Source organism: Pecten maximus, chromosome 5, assembly GCF_902652985.1.
Source record: "Pecten maximus chromosome 5, xPecMax1.1, whole genome shotgun sequence".
Taxonomy (NCBI): Eukaryota; Metazoa; Mollusca; class Bivalvia; order Pectinida; family Pectinidae; genus Pecten; species Pecten maximus.
This window is the reverse complement of record NC_047019.1, coordinates 21849258-21874250: the sequence shown is the minus strand read 5'-3', so window position 1 is coordinate 21874250 and position 24993 is coordinate 21849258. Positions and strand designations below refer to the sequence as shown.

The 24993-nt window shown below is 37.5% G+C and overlaps 2 protein-coding genes across 3 annotated transcripts in view; both read right to left on the bottom strand.

Annotated features, from left to right (window-relative positions):
• Positions 1-12139, bottom strand: part of LOC117327505 (putative ferric-chelate reductase 1) — a 27855-nt gene extending 15716 nt beyond the window's left edge. The window contains exons 1-6 of one of the 2 annotated variants that reach the window (XM_033884534.1): positions 11980-12139; positions 11847-11897; positions 11240-11446; positions 10857-10940; positions 9899-10052; positions 8441-9081 (exon numbers count right to left, since the gene is read on the bottom strand). In XM_033884534.1, the coding sequence (XP_033740425.1) occupies positions 8933-9081; positions 9899-10052; positions 10857-10940; positions 11240-11446; positions 11847-11897; positions 11980-12009 (675 nt within the window). In that variant the 5' untranslated portion in view covers positions 12010-12139 and the 3' untranslated portion in view covers positions 8441-8932. Of the gene's footprint in view, positions 1-8440; positions 9082-9898; positions 10053-10856; positions 10941-11239; positions 11447-11846; positions 11898-11979 lie in introns of those variants that run through there. The other variant, XM_033884532.1, reaches the window with a different exon arrangement.
• Positions 12140-16063: 3924 nt separating this feature from the next.
• Positions 16064-24993, bottom strand: part of LOC117327504 (putative ferric-chelate reductase 1) — a 28110-nt gene continuing 19180 nt past the window's right edge. Inside the window, exons 5-17 of the mRNA XM_033884531.1 lie at positions 23929-24085; positions 22558-22664; positions 21969-22166; positions 21413-21505; positions 20918-21071; positions 20181-20294; positions 19523-19638; positions 19228-19317; positions 18290-18373; positions 17511-17610; positions 16991-17134; positions 16624-16700; positions 16064-16236 (exon numbers count right to left, since the gene is read on the bottom strand). Coding sequence (XP_033740422.1) covers positions 16132-16236; positions 16624-16700; positions 16991-17134; positions 17511-17610; positions 18290-18373; positions 19228-19317; positions 19523-19638; positions 20181-20294; positions 20918-21071; positions 21413-21505; positions 21969-22166; positions 22558-22664; positions 23929-24085 — 1539 coding nt within the window. The 3' untranslated portion in view covers positions 16064-16131. The remainder of the gene's footprint in view (positions 16237-16623; positions 16701-16990; positions 17135-17510; positions 17611-18289; positions 18374-19227; positions 19318-19522; positions 19639-20180; positions 20295-20917; positions 21072-21412; positions 21506-21968; positions 22167-22557; positions 22665-23928; positions 24086-24993) is intronic.

Below are 24993 nucleotides of genomic sequence, written 5' to 3'. Positions count from 1 at the left end.
GGCCAAACCCGCTAGCAGTTTAAGATATGCGTTAAAATTAGGTATTCAATATACCATTCAAAAATGCATCTTCCGTATAATTCTGATATTTTCTCATCGATGATATTTTTCTTATTCCTCTAAATAAAATAAACCACCTACCTTTACTTTGTAATCCTGATACAGACAGTGATTTGAACACCGGTGATGGGAGGATCCCAACCTGTTATCACGTCCTTCCACTAGGTCACCAGCTTCCGGACTTGGTCCTCCGTGTATACACTCTCTGATGAGTAATATAAAGTCAGAATTTCAATGTTGTGTGATATTTAATTTATTCGATGAAAATCTGCTTATTTTACGTTCAGATGTTAAGTCTAAAAACGTTAACAGCGGTAACGTGTGTAAATATAGAATTATCGACATCACTTCTCTTAAAACACAATGCTTGTTTGTTTTTTGGAGAGAAAATATCTTATTTTATAAAGGATATTAGCGAGATTGCCATCTCTAAACGAAGGAGAATTGTTAGTTCATATCTATCAATTATAAACTGTTGAAGAGACACACGATGTTTTATATGATGTTATATATAATATGTAAACAGCAACAGACCATGCAATTAATGTCTTAGTATTTCAAATATCCACTTTCCTCATAATGACGTACCATTAAAGCAGGATCTGGTTTCTGTTGTAAGTATCTTCGTCTTCTTTGTGCATGTTAACACTTCCAATTACCAGAACTTATGTATCGATGCCTGTGTTCTTTGCTCACTACAGGTTTGTTAGGTAAATGTTATGTGAATTGAATACACATAATGTTAAAACGATCGAAACGTTAAGATAAAAAAATGGTATATACACAGTTTTTGGGATATCCTTCACGGGATTACATATGTCAGCTTATCCATCGTGGGGTCTATTTTTGAAAACAAAATCAAATGCTGTCATTTCACCATATAGATATAGCAGTATAGCAGTTTTGAGATCTACACTGACCTGTCAACACCTACGAGAACTGTTTATTATTGTATTGTGCATTATATCTTGTCTATTGCTGCTTGTTTACTCGTACTGCTTGGTAAGCATACTATATGCCATTTGAGTGACCATTATTGTATATGTATGTTATATGTTTGTGACACTACACGTGGTTTCACTATATTGGGGTCGATGGCAAATTTTCGATCTAGGCATATTTTTGTAAAGTTTGAAAAGCACGTGCGAGTCGTCGCCATTTTTTTTTATTTTTTGTGTCGCTAATAATTTTCATGTAGTATACTGCCATTTATTATTGTTTGATAAATGTTTCAATGTTATATTATTACTAAACAGTGATAATTATCCAAGACTCAATATTTTAACAGGTGTTATATATAATTTGTTGATTTTTTTTATGTGCGGAACCTGTCGTCTGCACATATTATTTCCCCGAGGAAATTTTATATATAATTTACAGTGAATTTTCGACTTTGTGTCATTGCTTGGCAGGTGCATTTTCGAAGAAGTTTTACTGTTATTAGGTTCTTGAGTTATCTATATATAGAATAAACTATATATGTTAAGAATTGATAGTTAGCGGTGGATTTTTTCAGCGTGTGTAATTGCCAATAATTGACATTTTGCACAGTCGTTGTATATCTACTGTTGTAATTCGGTCGAGCTGGTGTTGGACAAAATAAAAAGTTTTAATTTTAATCATCAGACGATCTTTGATAAACCAAGTGTCAAACGTTAAGTTCGTGAAGTTTTGGTGTCCCTTGACACTGACTCGAGCAGCGATGGTGAACCAGAGTTAGCACTCAATGTGCGCAAGAGTTGACGTTCCTGTCAGTTGGGTTAGCCAAAGAGAGACTTGAATGTCGATAAACAGATATACAGCCTTGATGAAAGCACGGAGAGTGTTCAAGCTGATATTCGCTCATTACTGTGCCACCTGAAGTCTAAGAAATCGGAGTCCAGGTCTTGGAGTCAACCCAGGTCACTGTCACCTTCACCATTACCGAACAACGGTCGATGCTATTATTGCGACGGTACCGGGCACATGCTCTGCGAGCTCTAGTGCGAATCATGTGTCCTTCTCCAAAGATTTATACGGGGAGGCATCAGCCTAGAAGGCCAAGGTCTGATCCAAGTTAAAAATGCCGAGACATCTAGTCATACGACAGTTTAAGTCTCCATCTATGATCGTTATACGGTATTGGTCCATGGTAAGAAACTTTATGATATAATTGATACTGCGTCGAAGGTTACGTTGATTTCCGACAAAGTTTATCGGTAATTACAAGACCCATCTGTAGTCATTGAGAAATTTACTTTGCGAGGTGCCGGTAGGGAGATGAAGATGAAGGGATGCTTGTTCGACTTATCCCGGTTACAGCTTGATGGCCTTAGGTTCCAAGAGAATATGTATGTTGCACCTATTGAGGACGATATGCTAATTGGGTTGGAGTTGATGGCCAAGGATGAAGCTACGGTGGATATGAAAGGAAATACTTTTCATATTCAACAGAGAACGGTGCCCTTCAAAACGAACCTGGAGACCTCCGTTGACGCTGTCTTGGCTGTCAGGATCAAAGTAGCTCGTCGGATCACTGTGCCAGCGAGATCTGTTATCATTTTACAGTGTATCGCCGAGCAGCCCCTTGAGGAGAAAAGCTATTTTATACAGCCAGAGGTTAAGACATTGTTTGCGTGCCGTGTATGTTTCGATGGTAACCATGGTCCAACTATGTCGTTTATCAACCCGTCTGTTAAGAAGGTATGAGATTGTTCCCGAGGCGTTACCTGAAACAGGTACCACATTCCGTATCCGTCAAATTTCCACATCTGAAGCCACAGAAGTTCCTGAACATTTACAGGACATGTATCATCGGTCATGTGAAGAGCTTTATGAGAAGCAGCGTGCAGACTTGAAACAGCTGTTAATAAGTTATGCTGATATTTTGTTTTTTTCTGCGAACGAATTTGATATCGGGAATTTCCGAGCCATAGAGCACGCCATTGACACAGGCGATGTTGGCCCAATTAAGCAGCGTTTCAGCAGAACGCCAAGCTGTTTTTGTTGGGGAGGAGGAGAAGCACTTGGAGAAAATGCTCAAGGCTGATGTTATTGAACCCTCAATGTCGGAGTGGGCGTCATCTCCAGTGTTGGTACGGAAGCGTGACGGGAGTGCGAGATGGTGCATTGACTACAGGGCTCTCAACAATGTGACCAAGAAGGATGTGTTCTCTTTGCCGTTGGTGGAAGAATGTATCGACAATCTGTCAGGGAACATATGGTTTTCAAAACTGGACACCACGTGGGGCTACTGGCAGATTAAGTTCAAGGACATAGATAGATGTAAGGCAACGTTCACCACCAAATACGGTTTGTATCAGTTAAAGCAGATGCCCTTTGGTCTGACCAACGCACCTAGCTCGTTCTCGAGAGTCATGAGTTTGATATTGAGGCTGCACTGGAAGATAGTGCTCGCTTTTCTTTTCTTTTCAGCGAAAATACTGCACCACCAGGAAGGAGCTCCTCGCGGTTATTCGTATTTCGCGACATTTCCGTCACTATTTTTAGGGCGCCATTTTGAAGTCAGGACCGACCATAGTAGTTTTCAGTGGTTGATGAACTTTAAGAATCCTAACGGCCAACTAGCACGCTGGTTGGAAGAGTTAAGCCAGTACTGGATGGAGATTCATCATCGGTCCGGAGGTAAGCATGATTGCATCTGCCAGGAATACAGGCATAACGTTTTGCCGGAACAGCTGCCGTGTTGCGGATTCGACTACTGTACTAAAAGGCACCGCGAGTGGAGCAATTTCATTGACTCCGTTGACGTTGCGGTGCTGTTAGCCAATCGGTCACCAGCAGTCAGAACCGTTACTCAGGACGTCGACAGACTCACCTGGGTGAGCGGGTATATTTGGACGGATATTATTAAAGCCTAGCAGGAGGATCCTAAGCTAAGCATCTAAGTCACGTGAGACACCTACCGAAGATGTTAAGCAGCCAGGAGGTAAAATATTATTGGATTAACAGGGAACTGTTATAAACTTTGATGACGATGTGTTTTGTGGAAGCGGGATGCAAGCTGCCTTACTAGCATACTCTTGGTTGTCCCCGAAAATCTGAGGAAGGAGATCTTGGCCCTAACACATGACTTGCCGTCCGCTGGACATCAAGGTCAAGGGAGGACGATCGGGAGATGTAGCCAAGTTCTACTGGTACAACTTATCACGGGATGTCAGGAACTACATTTCCTCGTGTCCAACTTGCAACAGAACAACAGGAAAGCTAGGGATAAACTAACGTCCTATCATGCCAGCGCACCAACGGAACTCGTTCATTTGGATTTCATTGGACCATTTCCTGTTACGCGTAGCAACAACGCTTACATCCTAATGATAGTGGATCAGTTTACTAAATGGGTAGAATGTATCCCACTTCCGAATCAGTCTGCGGCAGAAACAGCAAGGGCTGCTGTCAATAACTTTTTCTCAAGGTTTGGGTACCCCCCTGCAGATATTTACATACTGAGGGACAAACTTTGGGAGTCACCTGTTCAAACAGCTCTGTGAAAAGCTCAAGATACACAAGGCTCGGACAACACCATTTAGGCCATCAGCCAACGGACATGTTGAGCGGTTTAACCGCACGGTAATGGACGCAGTACGATGTTTCACAAGTCTGTCCACTAGCTAGTGGGACGAGCTCCTACCGCAAGTATCGGGGGCTATCAGAATGGCTGTGAATCGCAGTTCTGGGTTCACACCCAATATGTTAATGTTGGGGAGAGAACTTAACACGCCAGTTGAACTTGTTTTTCCGTGTGTTCATCCTAATTGATGTTTACCTCTGTCCTGAGTGTTTGCCAGGGAATAATTAGTGTGTTCTTCTTTCCTCAGAGATGTCCAACAATTCATCAAACGTTCATGGAAGGAGGGCCGTCCCAGACGAGCGCCCAAGCCAACAACCAGATCGGCCAGGGCGTCAAGAGGTCATAAAACCACTGGACAACGGACTGTTGCTAGCCTCCGACGACAGGAAGAGACTGTACTGCAGTGTGTGCGGCGCGTCAGTGAGGAAGGGGCGTTTCTGTAGCCTATGGCGTTTTATATGTCCATAGCCGTGGAGGAGTCAGGGCCCAGTATCAGTTGGCGCGGAGACAGGTGGACCGTAAGTGGATCCGTGAGACGAGGACCAATTGTCACTGTGACCTACCCGACGAGTGGATAGACCAGTACCTACCGTCCATGGATGGGAGCCGTCTGTTTAAACCCAAGAAGAAGCCAGCTGCTTCTACCCAGGACCCGGCACCAGTGATGCGCAGAGATATTCGTCTAAAGACAGACCTGTCCCTGTCGTTGTTTGGGGTTAACCCAAGGAGGGGAATCTGGCCCAGAACACCACCTGCGATGATGACTTGGACCTTACGTCTGTTGTTCCCGTATCAACACCCGCTGTTTCCAAGGACCTCAGGAGGAAGCCATGAACACTTCAGTACCATCGTCGCCAGTACTCATCTCTGCAGCCAGCAAGACCCACCCTGGTCGTCCTTATCACAAGAGTGATATGGGCTTTGCTCGAACCAAAAGGCCTTTGGTTTTGACAACCGGGGAACAACCTCCGAAAGAGGTGACCCGACATATAAGCCCAGTACGTCCACCCTCACCATCACCGTCACCAAAGCCAGCCCAGAAGCCACAAACTGTGCCTATCTTTTGTCCTCTACCTGGCTTTGAAACAAAAGACATGCGGACTGAGTGACATGTGGACGTCTGTTCCAATATTCCTGGTAAGGTAGAAGCATTGAAGTGGCTGGTTAGAAAACCCTACGGTAGAAAGGCAACCCTACAGACAGCTGTGGACCATGTCAACGTATCTAGGATGATTCTGGTAGGGAGCGTCCTAGATCGATGTAATGAGGACGTCCTCAGGCAAGTTTGTGGAGTGCTGGGAATCCGGAGATGTTCTGGAGATGTTTGTTCGCCATTCTGGAGCCCTGTACCTCAGCCCAGATCTGGACTTTTACAGTTACACGATGGCCCGCACCACAATGGAGCTGCCACCAACTCAAGTGGTGAAACTAGCGTCACCGAGGTTTCATCATCCACCCCAGAGACCCCCTAGGAGGAAGAGCTATAAGGACTTGAGGAGTACGTCGTTGTGGACCAAGTCAGCTCAGACGAGGAAGAGCCATCGCGCCACTCTAAACAGAGCGCCCTACGAGTGATTGACAGTCACTTTCACCTCGGCAGGACAAGCCGCCAGATCTGGGGGAAAGTGGCGGTCACACCGTCGAAGACCTGCTGGAATACAGCTGTTCAGATGGTGTGATCCAGCGACCAGGATTGACAGTGAACGTGGTTGGAGATATCATCGTCTACAGTGAGCCCAGCACCTATCCACCTGTAGATTTCGCACTGCAAGGGCCCTAGAGAGTGTCTGTGGGTGTTCATCCCAAACATTTTGAGACACTCACAGTCGACCGGAAGATTTGCCTCCAGCGACTACTGGAACATCCAAAGGTGGTGGTATTAGGAGAGCGCGGGTTAGTCCGAACAATTCCTTCCGCCAAATGGAGACGTGAAGGGGAGATTTTTGCCAAACTTCTGATGATGGCTAGACCAGCGCAGCCTCTCCTTCTGCACTTGAGGGGAGTGAAGGAAGACGTCTACGGCAAAGAAGTCTATAGGTCTGCCTTAGTCATGGTGGAGGATGCGTGTTCCAAGGAGCAGGGGTCCATCTCCATTGCTTCATTGGGGAAGAGGAGGTCGTGCGTGCGTGGCTCCGGAGGTTCCCGAAAACGTATTTTGGAGTTACAGCCGCAGTCAGACGAATCGACGACCCCAGACTGAAGCCTGAGCGATCCCTAGGGACCGGTTACTCCTGGAGCCTGACTCTGCGTATTTCCCACCTAGGAAGGCAATAATACGCACATCGGAGAGATAGCCGCCATTGTAGCCTCCCATTTGGGTGCTAGGACCCTGGAAATCCTGGAGCTTGCAACCAACAACCAACAAACAGATAAAAGTACGTAATAACCCTCATCAGATCCTCCATCTTATCACCAGGGGATCTACTCAGGTCTTAAGCCGTTACCACTGATGAGCAGAGGCCTGAACTGTTAATATGTATATATATGTTACTCAGCCTCTTGGACGTGTCCTCGGACGGGAGACTGATGTTTCTGTTTCATGTACCTATTACGGCGTAGGAGGGACTTTAGAACGGGGATGATGGTGGTTGAAACAGGACTGAGCCAACAGGAATTGTCTCCCTTGCCGGGCATTTCTGAAGTCTCGGTTGTCTTCGAGCTACCATAATTATATATGTATGTTGTATGTTGGTGACACTAAACGTGGTTTCACTATAGAACACAAGGAAACCTGATATAATTCATGCCATGTTGTGTTGATCAATAATGCTAATAAACATCGAATTCGTTGACTCCAAAATCATTTCCAAACCCGCGGTAGGCGGATTAACTAATATGTCAATTGATTTTACCTGTATGATAACCTATTTTACCTGTGATAAGTGAGAAACTGACTATAGTTGTTTTTGTTTAACAAATCCGTCGGATTTTTTCGTTCCTCATAAGAAGGGGAAACATCTCGCGGCTACGGTATGTGCAGAACACTTCTTCCAAGTTGTCGACATTTTCATGTGTAAAATTTGATGGGTGGCAGCACTCCTGTACATTATGGTCTCCCACAACACCGACTTCTGACAATATGAGAGTGCGACGTACGATGATTGGAATCGTCCCTGTACATTATTGCTTCCCACCACACTGATATCTGACAATATGAGAGTGTGACGTAAGATGAGTAGCAGCATCCCTGTACATCATTGTCTCCCACCACACTGACTTCTGACATTTTGAGTGTGGCATATGATGAGAGGCAGCATCCCTGTACACTATTGTCTCCCAGGACATTGACTTCTGACTGTATGAGAGTGTGACGCATAATGAGTGGAAGCTACCCTCTACATTGTCTCCAACCACATTTATTTCTGACAGTATGAGATTGTGATGTATGATGAGTGGTAGCATCCCTGTACAGTATTGTCTCCTAACACCCACCACACTGACTTCTGACAGTATGATAATGTGATATATGATGAGTGGCAGTACCTCTGTACATTAATGTCTCCCAGGACACTGACTTCTGACATTATGAGTGTGACGTATGAATGTCAGCATCCCTGTACATCATTGTCTCACACCACACTGACTTCTGACAGTATGAGAGTGTGATATATGATAAGTGGCAGCACCCCTGTACATTAGTGTCCCCACCACACTGACTTCTGACAGTATGAGAGTGTGATATATGATGAGTGGCGGCAGCACCCCTGTACATTATATCTACATTATTAAAACCAAGATGATATCATCAAAATATACCTACGAAAATTCCAACCAGGAAAATACTATGATAACAGAAAATAGAACAATGAAGATTTTATTGAAAAAAATCAAATGAATACAAAAGATAAATTCTGATACTATAAACTAAGACTCCCTTCATAATGAAACGAAATAAATAAACAGCGTACCAAATGTGTAACAATATAATTCATGCATATGTTATATGGATATATATCTTTATACACATACATGCATTTATCTAACGTAATTCACCGTACTTCAATATTGATGTCAACATTTTGTGGGTTTTATGGATTTATTAATGGATAATACCTTTCCGTCAAAAATTGACAATTCTTACAACACTTAATCAGTGATAGTGATGGTTTTCAATCATTTACCATAATCAACAGATGTTAGTGATTATAAATGCTTTCCGTTGTCTCTGTTAGACCTATTGTAGTGTGACATGAAAATAAATGTTTTCTTATTTTAACAAGGAATAGTTTGATATATGGAATGGTTAATACTCCGTAGATTGGTAGATTTTTAATCTTGCGGCCCTCTGATTCACTGTCGTTCCTATATGTAGAATAGACTGACAACCATGAGACTTGCGCCGAGGGTTGTAGTAAATGGAAGTACGGTGTGTCCTGCGGCTGTTGGGGTAGGATACGAGTACTCATTAGGAGACACTCCTCGTGTGGTACCGTGGTAGCTTGGTACTCCATCTGATTAATTATAGAATAAATAGCATATTTCAGTTCAATCAATTACAATGCAGAATATCACCATAATAACAAAATCGTAATTATAAAAATCGATTGATATGAGAAAAATAATAATTAAAATTTGCATTTAGACTTTGAAAAGTACAAGATGAAGGAGGCAAGATGTTCCGGTACAGTGAGCGTTTTCTGATTCATCGACGAAACCCGCCAGATAAAGCAAGGTCAAATCCGGTGACACAATCTCAAAATAAGAACAAGGGTGATGACATAAGTAATTATATGAAAAGTTAAATGAGGATGATTCTGCTCGTTTACGGAAAGTGTCGATTATAAGATAGAATTCAGGTGATGTGCAGATTGGGTTTTAAAGATGTGTTCAAATTTGTTCGACATATATTCCGATGTGGATGTGGAATTCCATTTTCTATGGTAATGAAAAATACAAATTCGTGCAAAATAGTTCCCTTTATCAAGAATCTCAGAACTCGCGCTTTCAAATCAGAAAGGTTATCCATTTGTCTACTGAACAGGATTTTTGGCAATTTTCCTTTTCCCCTACGACACCCATGCTTATAATAAATATAAACAAAATAAAATTCAAAATTGATGATAACATCAAACAACGCCATACTATGCAACGTAGTATATGTGTCAAATCTCAAGAAGCATCTCGTCTGAGTCTTCCATTTGGTTTTTTATTGCTGGTATTCGTATAACTGGTTATCCCTATAATAGTCTTGGATTATTTTACTGAATTGTTGTGGGTAAAAGCTTTCTTCCAATTTAGCATATTTACAATATTAAATAATGTTTTTACTTGTGGCTAGTCCCCAAGCCCGAAGGAGGAAGAACGGGTTGCTTAGATATCTTAGTTGAGCTGCGTTCCGGACTGGGTTCTTGATTCGATCAAAGGTGCATGTGGTGATGTTATTCTCAATGACAACTGATGTGTTCCGAATTCCATACAAGTCCTAAAATTTAGACGGAAAACTGCTACCTTTTAAATATCAATTATATTAGTTATTATTTGGTTATGGCGATACGTGAAAATGACAATTTAATTGACGATAGCAAGATCAACAATGGTTTGGTAAGAATCTGCCGGAACTACAAATACTCTGCTCAAATCAACATGAAATATAAAAAAAACTGACATTGTTACTTACTGAAAATATTTTCTCAAGTTTAATGAATAAGGCAGATGGTCCTTTTATAGACCATAAACTGATATATTAATATGACATTCATCACCTAGCAATAACCAAATCGTTAGGTTAATGTCTTGATTACAATTAAAGTCATAAACACTTAAAAGTGTTAAAAGAGTGATATCACAATAACGTTTTCCATCCTGTATGACGTCACTGACAGCATGGAGCGTAGTTTCATACATCAGTGTGTAGCTTTTATTTAAGTTCATATTTTTGTATTTGTTGGATTGACCTCCCTTTGAACAGACACGGGGATTCCACTCCTGAGCAATACATTTTTACATGCTGTACGTTTTCTTATACAATAAATACGTGAGCGCAGCCTAGCGGTGAGATATGGCAATAAGACAAGCACTATATGTGTTACACATGCTAGCCAGAGCAATTGGGATGCATGCAGTGTCTTTTCCGGGGTCACAACCTAGATAGTACAAGATACAGCAAACCACCTCGGCTAGTTATAGAACCACATTCCTCAATACAAAAGACTTGTTTATCGTTTTCGAATAAATATTACCATATGTCAATTATTGTTTTAAAATTAATATGATATCAACTACTTACCGTTCCTGGGACGTATGTTCGACCCGAGGTATAGCCTAGCTGGACATTTGCATCACTTAGACACATGACAATACTGCTGTCCGGCTGATCAAGTAGAAATACATATTCTAATTGGTTTTCAAATTGTAAACTTTAAAACATTTTTGATATTCATAAAAATTGTTAACGTATTTTAGTTGAATCATCCCATCTTATCATCAACGTTCATGCGTTACAAAAACATATTTTTTCTTAAAGATTCCTGATAATGAAAATAATCATAGTTAATATCTTTTGCATTTTGTTTTCCGTGTAACTTACGCAGTAAAAATTATAGATATATTTGATGAAGCCATTAACGTATCAATTTGGAAAAATGGCAAAAATAGTTTTTGAAAACTTACCATCCGATTGTTGCCGGAGAAACCTAATGCGATATAGTGGTCGCCTTGAGTGACAAACTCAACTTTCATCTGGAAGCGCAGATAATCCAAATCGGTGTTCCACCAACTAACCAGGAATCCAACACATCCGCCAACGGGACATTCCGAGGGCCAACACACCTTAGTGCTTCCACATCCGGGGTCTGGTGGGATTACCCCGTCAGTTAGCTAGATGTTACATAAATAGAATGATCTTAGAAATTACATCTCGGTGTCAACATAATATCGTATGTATGATTTCATCGAGAAAGCAGGCTTTCCGGAATGCCAAGCGTTTTTCTTGTTTTTGTATCCGTCATCCATAATATGGAATGGTAATATTGATAAGATTAGGCCTATATAAGTAATATTCCAAAGGAATGTACCCTATGAAGATCAAAATTCTATAGATAAAACAAAATAGGACATTTTTGAATAAGAGTTGTTTTACAGTCAGAGATTTCATAATCATGCAACATTATTATTATCTGAACGATGTGGATTTTATTTTGCTTATTTTAATAATACATAGGTAACACAGATTTCAGAAAGACTGTGTGTCATCACCTTATCATTAACCACATCTTACCTGGATGTACACACCAGCGATAAGGATACAAACTAATTTTGTCCACGACATCTGTAATGTAAAACAATGTATATTACCACATACGTTAAAGAAAGTAAACACGGTAAAAGTATGTATTTAGAGTAAACCTCACTTGTGACGAACAGGCATACATCGAATACATCAGATGAGTCTAAGGTTTCGTTCGGTCCAGATTTTTCCTTTCTTTTTTCTAAGGAATTAAACCCGGATGATTCGAACACTGTTGATTCACATCAGTCACAAGATTCTGCTTCCTCCAAATTCCTGCTTCCATTACCTTAATATTTAAGCATTCAGGAAGTACTGAGTTTATCAAATTTTCACATATTGTGTATTATATTTCTACCGATATCTGAACGGTTGTTAACAGATTCAATGCTATTATAGCTGTAGAGGGAAACACATACTATCATCTTTGAACTAACGTACAATATCTTCCTAGTTTTGATATGTATATGTGGAATCTATTCATTCTACTGACAGTCATCGTATAGCATCTTCATGGAATTGAATCGTCAAACTATAAATAGCTTCAGATGGCTGTTAACAACAAATAATAATTTTAAGTGTAAGTATCTAATCAAGTTATTTGATCTCTAGGATCAACGAAAATATACAGTATTGGGACAAGTAACAACCAAACTTCGGAAGTTTCAGCTATCAGTGCTTTGCTTTGATGTTAGTCGTTTAAACAGGATGAATCTCACCACCATGTCCGCTGTCCAAATCCGTCACACAGCAGATACTTCTGCAGATCGTTCATGCATGAAGATGTCTATTTTAACTGATTGTATCTAGATGTTTGGACTCTATCAAACATACAGGTAAAATCTTCTTGATACAGACTTTAAAGGCAATGCTTAGAGAAATAAGTAACAATTAATTTTGAATAATCTACATCAGTAAGAAGGCGTTACAACGTTATATACGCACACCATAATATATATATATAAATGTATGGGTCAAAGAAGTAATATAAACAATATAATCCAGATAACACTGGATCCTCACATAAATGTATGGAGGATACGAATTACTTGTAATGATCATATGGGGTAATTCAAACAGTGTGCATTGTTTGAATTACTTCTTTGTCCCATATATATAAATGTAGATATATTTGCACAATGTATATGTTACGCAGACGATTAAACAAATTATCAATAAATCTAATATGAAATCTACATTTGCAATAATTATTAGAACCCACTACAAAACTAATGCATTGCAAAAACGCCTTTTACCATTTGAAATATGTGAGAGCAATATTTGTCTCAAACCTTAAACATTGAACAGAAAGAATCTTTAAAAAATTTGATATGAGAACGGAAATGAAGTTTGTAAGGCTTTTTGTTATTATTATCATTTTAAATCATGAAAAAATAAGCCTTATCAAGATAAGAATGTAGATGACATTATTTTAGACAACTTATCAAAGACCAAGTTATGAAATATCAGCATTAGGAAGGAAAAGAAAAGAAAAGGGGGGGGGGGGGGGGGGGGGGGGGTGCAAAACATCCAGCACATATGTCGAGTTTCCATTCTTGTTTCAGTTTCTTATAGCTTTTGAAATGTTAATACTAAATTACAAAATGTTAACAGCTACATACATTTCCTTATATCATAGTCGTCATGTTACACCAACTGGTCGTGTGGTTGTTTTAATACTTCATTATAAAATAAAATGAATCAATAATATACAAAAAAAATATGTACAAGTATTACAGTAGACGTGAAAATAATTTAGAATATATCATCATATTCTCACAATATTTGGTTTCTTTGCTAAATTATTCAAGTTTATAAGATACCTCATGGCGTTTTCAGTTTATATTAAAATAAACTTTGGGTATAAATTAAAAAAGGGTATAGCAGAAAGGAAAAATATATTACCAGGGATAGAGGAGTCGCAGCAGTCTCAAGCAGTTTAAGAAATGCGTTAAAATTAGATATTCAATATACCATTCAAAATGCATGTTCCGTATAATTCTGACATTTTCTCATTCATGATACTTTTCGTATTCCTCTAAATAAAATAAACCACCAACCTTTACTTTGTAATCCTGATACAGACAGTGATTTGAACAACTGTGATGGGAGGATCCCAACCTGTTATCACGTCCTCCCACTAGGTCACCAGCTTCCGGACTTGGTCCTCGTGTATATACTCTCTGATGAGTAATATAAAGATAGAATGTCTTAGTTGTGTGATGTTTGATTTATTTGATGGAAATCTGTATATTTTACATTAAGGTGTAAGGTAGCTCAAACGTCAACAGCGGTAACGTGTATTAATAGAGAATTATTGACATCGGCCACGTATCTTAAAACAGATTTTTTTTTTTTTTTAGAGAAACAGAAAATATATGTTTTATTTTATAAAGGATATTAATGAGATTGCCATATCTAAACGAAGGAGAATGGTTAGTTCATATTTATCAATTATAAACTGATGAAGAAGCTAGCATTTAACACGTGACCTTTGGGAACATCTTGGTCATTCACTGTGCTATTGACCTTATGACCTCAGTTATTAAGGGTAGATGAAACTTGAGTCACAAGACTTTTCTTCCAAGTGGTCGACATTTTTAATATAAATACAACCTGCCGACGTTGAACATACAAATATGTACATACAAAATGTATAATCATATCTCTATATGTTAATGCAGATAATGAACTTTTTTTTATTTCACACGGACTGAAATTCATTACAAAATATTGATCGTCCGATGTGTGATGATGTGTGATTTGATCACGATGTCTGCGATTCGAACGATATTTGTAGGATGTTTTGATGCTGTCTTTGATCCCGTAACTGTATCACCACAAGCGGTCATACAAGAATACTTTGTCATCAATTCAGGATTTTGTCAAATCAACAATTTCTTTTTATTTAACTAGACCAAAATCAAACAGATCATTTCATGCATTTTTGCCAGCGAAATATAAAAAATTATCAAACTGATTTGAAAGGACTAAATTGCTAAATTTCGCTGAAATAATATATAAAAAAGGGTATACGATTTAAAATGATGTAAAAAGTTATGCACTTTATGTTAATTAAAAAATTCCAAAGTGTCAATAACAATATGTTTAAAAATATTTTTAAAAAAGGTTAACGTCCTAGCAACAATATTTCATAAACTTATAAACTTGTATTTTTACTGCAGCAATGAGCAGTGAAACTATAGGATTTCGCTGTCAAAATATCAGTTTTTCGTTTATTACCAATCAGAGCGAACCTTTGTTTTCACCATATTGAAAAATGATGGGTTTTTTTTGCTGTATTTCTGCAGTTTAGACTAGTTTTTGACAAAAGATTTGACGTTAGCTTTTTATGTACAGATTCTCCGATAATTGCAAAAAACGTAAAACGTCACAAAGAGATGATGTCATGAATTATGTTACTGATAACCACACTTTTTGACATAAAAATGAAGATTGAATGGTTTCCTTTTGAATATAACGTTCATTTCACTCGTATAACAGAAAATTTTGATATTTTTTCTGGTGCTTCGGACTAGTGAAAATATCGATATTCTGACATACTTGTGAAATATATGTTATATTCAATGGAAAACCATTCATTTCCTGTATGTATTTTGCACGACTTTTTATATAGTATCGTGAATGTTCGTGTTTGAACCTTATTTTCAATTATGATTAAATGTTCTTGTCATATCAACTTTGAAATAACAAACCAAACGTGTTCATGAAGTAAAACATTTAATTCTCGTTTTCTTATATATCATGTTATACTTGTAAAACTAACATACATAGAACTAGCAAAGATTATATTCATTATTTTCAGCAACACAATGTACATGTAGATTTCAATCAATATATAACCATTAGTAATACTCCAATAAAATTAAAAAAGAATTTAATGATACTAACATATATTTATGTAATAATCAGAATAATTGTGAAACTCACTAATGTAAATGAAAAATATATATACATGATATGTTTTCGATAGCTATTTAATTACTCAAGTTCTTTTCATTAAGTTTCCATCTTACGAAACCGCACAGGGAAGAGATCCAATCACACATCGAACAATTGTGCGCACGATGTGCGACGATATATGCACGCTGTTTCTGTTGCGTTGGCGATCCCACAAATGTCTCATCACAAGTGATGATGCAAAATTTCTTTGATTTTCTATATATAAGCATATAAGCACATATGTGTTTGTTAACTATCTAATTACTTTAGTTCTTCTCTATTAAGGTGTGTAGTTCAGTATTTTCTGAATCCGTCAATCGTCCTCTTCTCGGGCTAAAAGAACAATCAGAATAACAGCAAAGGCTGCCATCGACACTATTTGTATTCCTAGCATGACTTTCGCAAACGGTCCTCTCTCCTGAAATATAGACCATATGTAGTTTGAATAGTGCAGCGATGTAGCAAATCTACAAACCCACAAGATTGAATTAAGTATAAAAAAAGTTAAGATATATCGGTCTTGATGAAATCAAGATGCTACTTAGATTTTTTCATTTATTTTGTCATTGTCTTATTGCAAGTGAAATAAAAAAAAATGACATAATCAGAAAAAATGTACAGCCATCTCAATCAATTATTATGGATCTACTACATCAAATTCTAAATTTGTATTGAACGGTGCTAGTATCTTGTGTGTTGTTTGTACAGTCGTGGTATCATGCATTAAAACATATGATTTTTGTCCGATATCAATGGAAATAAAATTCTATATAAAAGACTGCGGGTGCAGAGGGTTCGGACTGACCTGATTGTCGGTTGATGGAGATGTGTCGGGTAACGTGTCATCTCCCTGACGTTTGAGCTCCAAGTCAAATGTTTGACCTGAATTATAACATTATACCATGACATTGACTCTTTCTAACATAGATATATCAAATTGTTATAGTTGACTTTTTAATACTTTACTCTCCATTGGATAATATATCAGACGACCTGTACAGCTGTATGCCATTTCCTAATTGTCAACATTATGTTAACGTTTACCTTCTCCTTAATTCTAACGTCTTAATTATCAACATAATATTAACTTCTACCCTATCTGTTATTCCTATTTCAATAATTTGACTTATGTTTTTTTATGAATTCTAAAGCTATAAAACCATAACAGTCACCTGACTTTTTCTTCTTGATGAGTAGATATATTTCCAGGACCAAATCAAGGAAGACAAACACACATGGGTAAGATATTGCTATATATTTAGCACTTGGTGGCACATTAGACTTGTCCAAGTACATAGCAAACACAATAGTCACGGCTGAAAGATAAACAATACGTTTCGTTTTTTAATCTTCACGCATGGAAACACAGAAAATTATCACTGTATTTACTCATTAATGTTCTGGTAATATCAATTCATCCATGAAATGAATAAAGTCATACATTCTATACACACTGTATTTGACTCTAATTTGACTTCAATCACTATTATTCATATCAATGTCATAAAGTAGAAACAAACTGGAAAACAATATACAATTTAGAAATATTAGATAGAAAAAATTATATATTATTCCACTTGTGTGAATGTTTTATTTTTGTTTTTCATTTGTACGAGTGGGGAAATTATATAAGGCAAAATCGTTACTGATAATTAGATAGTTCCTTATAGTTTAATGATAGGACAAACGAACCTGCTATTACATGTGCGCTAGTTCCAAAAAACCAATGATAAAAATTAAAGATAGGTCGCCGCTTGTGGCCCGGTGCACATCTGAACAGAGTTATAAATGGCTGCAAAAGAAACAATATAATCTAATTATATAACCAACGCTCGTTTGCCTAAGCAGTGGAATCACTTATCGATTTTATAAAGAAGTACCTTAGTTTTGCTTAAAGCGATAATAACTGTATAATCTATACTCATCATACACTGAATTCTTCTTATTAATTGTGAAATTAGTTTAAGACACGTGATGCACGAGCCTATGCCGTAAAACTATTCTATAAATATATGGTTTTTAGTAAAACAATATTTATAAGGGTTGATTTTTGTAAAGAATGCTACATTGAGAATGCCGAATGTGGTTTCGTGGGTAGAAGAGAAAATGAGTCCGCGCACCATTCTGTGGTAATATATGCATTCGTGTAGGAACTACTGAACTGTAATGTTATTATTTTGAATTGATTTATGTATTTACAAAACACGATTGTAGATACTGAATTTTCGTTATGAAAAAGAAATTATGACATATTCTTAGAAATGTTAACGCCTGATAAAATGTTACAATACTTAATATTAGTTATAATCGTTATAAACATATATAGGTAACTGTTGATGTTAAATTGCTGGTGATTTATACGTTTAGAAATTTTGCCTGATAGATGATTGAAGCAACTGGGCAGAGGAATTGGATGTGTGGATAAAATAGAAGTTTTATCTTCAAGTTTTGTCAATGTATGGTATACTTACATTTATAACTGTTAGTGCCATGACAACTATACCAAAAAAAGGGTGATATGTGGCAAATTTGTGGCTGTCATCAGAAATTCCCACCTGTCAGGTAAAACATCAAGCTGTAGAGTCCCTAAGGACGAAAATGCTGTACCGTGTAGTCTTATCTATCATTCGGTATATGTTGTGCTCAATTCTAATTCATGTCTAAATGTATCATTTATGTCTATGTATTTAATAAATTCCTGCTATCTCAGAGCCAATCATTTATACAAAGTGTCCGGTACAAATATACCCATTCCCTCTTAACACTTGGAATATACCTCGGTAAAATCAAAATGATCTATTGCAGAGGAGATTTGAGAGATGACTACCTCATAACGCCGTGTCAAACGTACAAATATACAATAAATAAACACCATTTAACAAGACACTTCGAATATGCCTTGGAAGAAAACAACATGACATATTGTAGAGGAGATAAAAACATCAATTAATACGATTTTGCTTTATTGAAAGTTAAGCTCTTTTGCAACTTTCAGTAATGATCATATTTCAATTCGATTGATTACACGTATTCTGAAACCACTAAGCCAACCGTGACAGAGACATAAAGGAGGTAACGTTGTAAATATTAAAAAACTATTTTCGCAGGGTTGCTTTTACATCAGACTTTACATATATACATATATTGATACATGTTATTTTACTTATTATTAGTAACTTGCTCATTTATCTAATGAAAATCAATTTCACTTTACATGGTAATTGAAACTTCCATTCACACATACACGAAAGTAGGATCATTGTTTTGTTGTTGTTGTTGTTGTTGTTGTTGTTTAAACTTTTACCTAATTCCTAGAATAACATTATTCTTTTTACAATAGAATTGTCAGAAAATGAAGAATTTGCTTTCTGATCGGTCATTAATAGTAATATTTTAGAAGATTACTTACGTCGTCGGAAAATCCACCCACTTCAATAAATATTATAACAAATGATGCAGCGGTGAGAACAAATACAGTCACCATGCAAGTTCTGTGAATCTACAAAAAAATACAAATTGTAATGACAGAGACCCCCATATCTATATTCATGACAAACAACAGGCAGGTACCGTAAACACTTTATTCAATAATCTTTGTTATTAAAATAATTAAATGTGTGTGACTTATTAAATAATGATTCTTATATTTAAAAAAAACCCAATGATCTCAATTTAAAGCCGTTATGTAGTTTAACATTGCCTACCTGGAACCAGACTTTCTGTCCTAGAATTGTAGAATTTGGCCACATCGGCTTGAGGTATCGAGCGACGAAGATGCCGATACTTGAAAACAAAACCCATGCCACCACCATAAGAGAACCTGTAACAAGCATTTTTTCGCAAATAGCAACACCAAGTAAATCTTCATCAAAGTAGCGGCACTATAATGCAAGGATGAAACCCAAAGAAAAGAAATATAAAAAAAAAAAAAAAATGAAATTTCAAATCCACTTCACCTCTGGCTTACTTCCGCTTCACATTTGGTAAGACCTTTCTTGAAATTGACAGATAAAATATAATGAGGGTCATATATAGATTTAAAACACTTACCCTTCCTGGGGTCTGTGCTATCTTTTTGGTTTTGCTAATAAGGTCGAATTTGTTTGATTTCTAATATGTAACACAGATCGGGCTGTAATTATTGGTACCATTATCAATTTTGACAATCAATCTCATAGCGTGTCAGAAAGTAAGTCAAAGACATTGCCGACATTAGCATTAACAATTGCCAGACGGTAAGTGTTTTGATGCACTAAGTGAAAATTGTACTACACACCATATATATCTGAGAGATAAGTATAGACGGTTGACCAGGAAGGATTATCTAGAAACATGACACGAAACAAGAGATATTGAGCATACCGTGAACCTTGACAAGGATATATGAGAGCTTTGCTGCATTCTGTAGATCAGTAGATAGGAAATCAACGGTCCCCTCGCTCACAATCGGTGTCTGTGTGTGCTTTCGTAAATTACCTAAAACAAGATATTAATACAAAAATACATAATATTCGTTAAAGTCTTGTTCTAAACAAGTGACACATATACACATATATAAGGATGAACTAATATGGGGCAAAGGAGTTATTTCAACAGTGTGGAAAATGATTTTTTTCGAAGCAATCCGCACTTTTATCAAGACGCAATGAATAATAATAAAATCACATAATACATAAACAGTACTAGACATACAATAAGATATAGTAAGAGTAATATATATAGCAGCAAAAAACCGGCTAGCGTTGGCCGAAGGCTGATGCTAGTGTGACATGTACATAACTATGTTCTGTGATGGAACGCTAGTTGGGATTTCAAGCAGTTCGTTTCCTGTAGGCATACGTTTGCAAGGATCCAGTGTCATTTGGGAAATTACCGTTAATATAACAGAGTATGCCAAATTATAAATATCAAACTACATAATATAGAGCTCTGTATTTTTCCTACAGTAATGCTGTCCGTTATGTGCTTTTGGTTTGGTAGTATTTGTCTATTGTCTATGCTTTGGATTTTTTTCTCAAATACGTGTATGTTATCATTTCTCTTATTTAACAGGTCAATGTACAAAAAAGAAATGTGGTTACTTATGAAACTTGACATACCAGGCACTACTGGTCCGCGAGCGAAGAAGAGATGCCAGTTTTCTCGGATGTCGAAGAAAGAGGGCTCTCCAGTTATATTAGTCTTTCGTGTAAACTTGCAGTTTAGAACGGAGTTCACCACACTTCCGGACGCGGAGGTTAGTCCAAGGTTATCCTACAATTTTAAACAGTCCAACTTTCGTATCAAATAGAATACACTTTATTGTTTGGGGTATATAAACATACCGAGGACAGAATCCACGGAAATACAAATTTAAAATGCGAAATACTCAATAATCAATTGTTTAAAACTTTAATAAGGTTATATTTTTGAAATACGTGATCAATTGAGATTTTAATGATAATTCATCATAATGATGTTTGTTAAGATTAATGCTATGGCGTGGAAGTTTAACTTGAATTATTCGTAGCGTGCAAATACAATTGACTGAAATGTTTCCATAATAGCAACTAAAATATCACTTGATAGATTAAAAATGCGTATTGTATACACACTGGAGTGAGTGATCCATAACTTGTCCCCGTGTTGTATCCTGTTTGGACCGATACAACACCGGAAGTGACGCAGGCGACGACGCTGTCTGATCCCTGGGAAAATATTGTATCATTTATTCGAGCATGCCAACTCATTCAATTTACTACAAATAATGTTATCAAAGATAACATATAAAGCTTCATGTCATATATAAATGAAAGGTGTAACTTCTCCTGCAGAGAGCAAGTATGACAGATCGAAAACTAGAATAGTCTGCAGCATATTTCATACGATATCAAAAGTTACATACTTTATGCTGCTCCCAACCTCCCAAAGTTTGAGCCTCTGAATTTATATTTAAGACATTCCGGCGTTCTCTTCGTTGAATGTAACTTTTGGTCTCATAAAGAAGCTATCATCGCTATTTTTCACGTGTTAGTGTTAATTCAAAAATTGTTCTATACAGAATGTCATTTTATATCTGAGAAGCAATATCTAGGATGTCGGTGATGTTATATCTTGTTGTTAAGATCCCAATTCAATGAAGTTTACTTGAATATCTTAAATTTTGGATACCATGGATTTGTCGTCTGAAAATCCAATGGCAACCCAGCTGTCCGATCCTGCAGGGACATCGGCCGATATCTCGAAATCGATATTCTGGTCGTCAACATTCATCCATGTGACCAGAACAGAACAACTGGGGCCCTGGCAGTCTGAGAAGCAGCCCTTAGTCACCCCACAAGCAGGATCTAATGTAACGGACCCTCCCGGCTGTTGGTGGACAAACAACCAGAAAAAGTTATCAAATAGACTCAAACTGCACGATGCAATCTCATTACGTCTACAAAAAACAGGCGTTTTTCAAAACGTATTTGATATATATTATTACTTGTACGTGTATTTACCTTCTGAACGGAAACGCTTTAAAGTGCTAAAAATGATATCTTTCAGTAAAAATGTTTATTTTCATATCAATAAAAATATTCATCAAACATACTTCTACAAATATCAACAAAATAAAAATGTATACACCGGAATGAAATAAGAATCATTTGTCAACAAAGAATTAGTATGTGAAAACTTGGTAATTGTGATCTATTGATTAACTAGTTTGTATATCAATTGATAAATGATGGCATCATCGTAACACAAGAAAGCTTACCTGTACAGTTGTGGGTGAATTGGTAGTCCCTTCAGAAGGCTGTGTTACATTGAGTAAGTCAAACGTGTTTGAAGTTACAAATCGGCTACTGTGGTATTGCGGATTGCCTGAGGATTGTAAAAATTGCGAGTTATATACAGAAGTGCCAAGCTTGAAAGAAACTGTAATATGACATTCTAGAAAACGTCAGTGATGCCAAGGGCCTGAAATACTGATACAAAGATGTAACAGAGCGCATGATAAATTAAATTCAAATCACTGCCTCCGCTAGGGATCGAACCCGGGATCTCTGGCTTACTAGTCTTACGCTCAACCGATCGAGCTAAAGAGAAGATCTCTCTAGCCGAGCGGTATATTGCGGCTAGTATTTACCAAGGTTACATATTCCCCCTAGAGGAAAGAACTCGTTCTCGAGTTTCCAGGGGTAACAGCGATGCTTGTGGGGCAAGGCTGAGTAATTTTCGCGGGTCCCTACATGGGCGCCAATGTAACAGAGCGCCTGATAAATTAAATTTAAATCACTTCCTCCGCTAGGGATCGAACCCGGGATCTCTGGCTTACTAGTCTTATGCTCAACCGATCGAGCTAAAGAGAAGATCTCTCTAGCCGAGCGGTATATTGCGGCTAGTATTTACCAGGGTTACATAGAAAACGACGGATGATACTCAAACTTAGTCGAAAGAAATGTCAAAGTCTGGATCGGGACGTTTACCAGCACCGCAACTCAACAAGTTTCTTTCTTTCTTTCGAACGTTTAGTACATGTGTATTCTGAACAGTTTCACTATCAAAGGGAATTAAAACGTTGTACTCAGGTTACGGCAAACCTTGGGCACTTAAAGTCAACTAGCAGTGTCTGCCACTTGCAAAAAAAGGATTGTTCAAAAGACAGACAAGATATTTACAACTTTCAGATAAAATACAGCCAAAATTATTTAAACTGCATCATTACAGATGTTCCGTCCCTCTATGACTGGTCAGTGATGCTTGTGACTTTATCATTTTATGCAAACTTTTGATGTCACTGTCATTTAGCGAAAGTGACCAGTATGCTGATAAGCAGACAAGTCCAAATCACACTACGGGGGCGATATCTCAGTACTGAATTTAGTTTCCGACTTTGAGGATTAAAAGGCATAAATATAAATGTTTAATAATACTTTAATGATACTTGTTTCATGTCAACCTTAAATGGCTTCATCAAGCTTATTTCGTACAGTTTAAACTGATTTGAACATTAAAATTCCAAAAAAGAAATGAAACACATGCCGGTTAAGATTTTTTGTATTTGCAGACACAATATTTGAGTAATGGACTATTTTAGTCCTGTTAAATGTCATTTTATTCGTTATTTATTTTTGTAAATACGCACCACTAGCGATATCACCTTGTCCATGCATGAGATGCAAAGGTTGGTCAAGGTCAAATATTTGAGCCTCAGTTTGGGTTGCGTTTTTTATCCTGTCGAATGAGCAGACAACCAGAGTTCCATTGCGACTAACAGCCGTGTTCTGTAGACCATAATTACTCTGTAAAAAAGTTGTAAACTAGTCACTATATAAAACAGCGTTGGAAGGTCATGATACTACAGGTTAGTGGTGAGCATGGGCTAAATTTATGGTGGACATCATTATCACATCGATAAGTATTCTATTTTGTTTGTGTGATATGTCGCCTTATCTATGCAACAAGCTTCATCAATAATGATTGGGTTTTTTTTTTCTTTTGACAAAAAACTTTACTCATTAAATATCCTATCTGACATATTTTGTCCTCGCGCAGCAGGGCTTTCACTCTTCATGCATAGCTTTCACTCTTCATACATAGCTTTCGCTCTCCACACATAGCTTTCACTCTTCATACATATTTTAAAGTAGCAATCCACATTCCGGGCAATGATAAAACTTTATCTTTTTGCAGTAGCATTATAAATGAACATTTTGAAAAAGAAGCCACAGGTTCCAGATGATAATACGTCAGCATATTGACCGTAATGCATCTTATCTTCGTTTGTTATTAGCACCTACAGTGTTATATATAGCGATCTGAAAATCGTATTGCAATATATTATCACAGAAAAGTATTGCAATATATTGGCTATCGCAATACAGTTGCCCTTACCTAAATCTTAGCGTGTGAAAATTTTGCGCTTGTGACGGATACTACAATGTTTGTTTGTTTTGTTTAACGATCTATTAACAGCCAGGAACATTTAAGGACGTGCCTGGTTTTGGAGGTGTAGGAAAGTCGGAGTACCCGGAGAAAAACCTTACGACCTACGGTAAGTACCAGGCGACTGCCCTACTTGGATTTCAAACTCACCACCCAGGTGGAGAGATAGTGATAAAGTGTCCGGATACCTTAACCACTTGGCCACCGCGACCCCCTACAATGTTAAACACCATAGTCATAGCCCCTCCCCTCCCCCTTCCCCTCC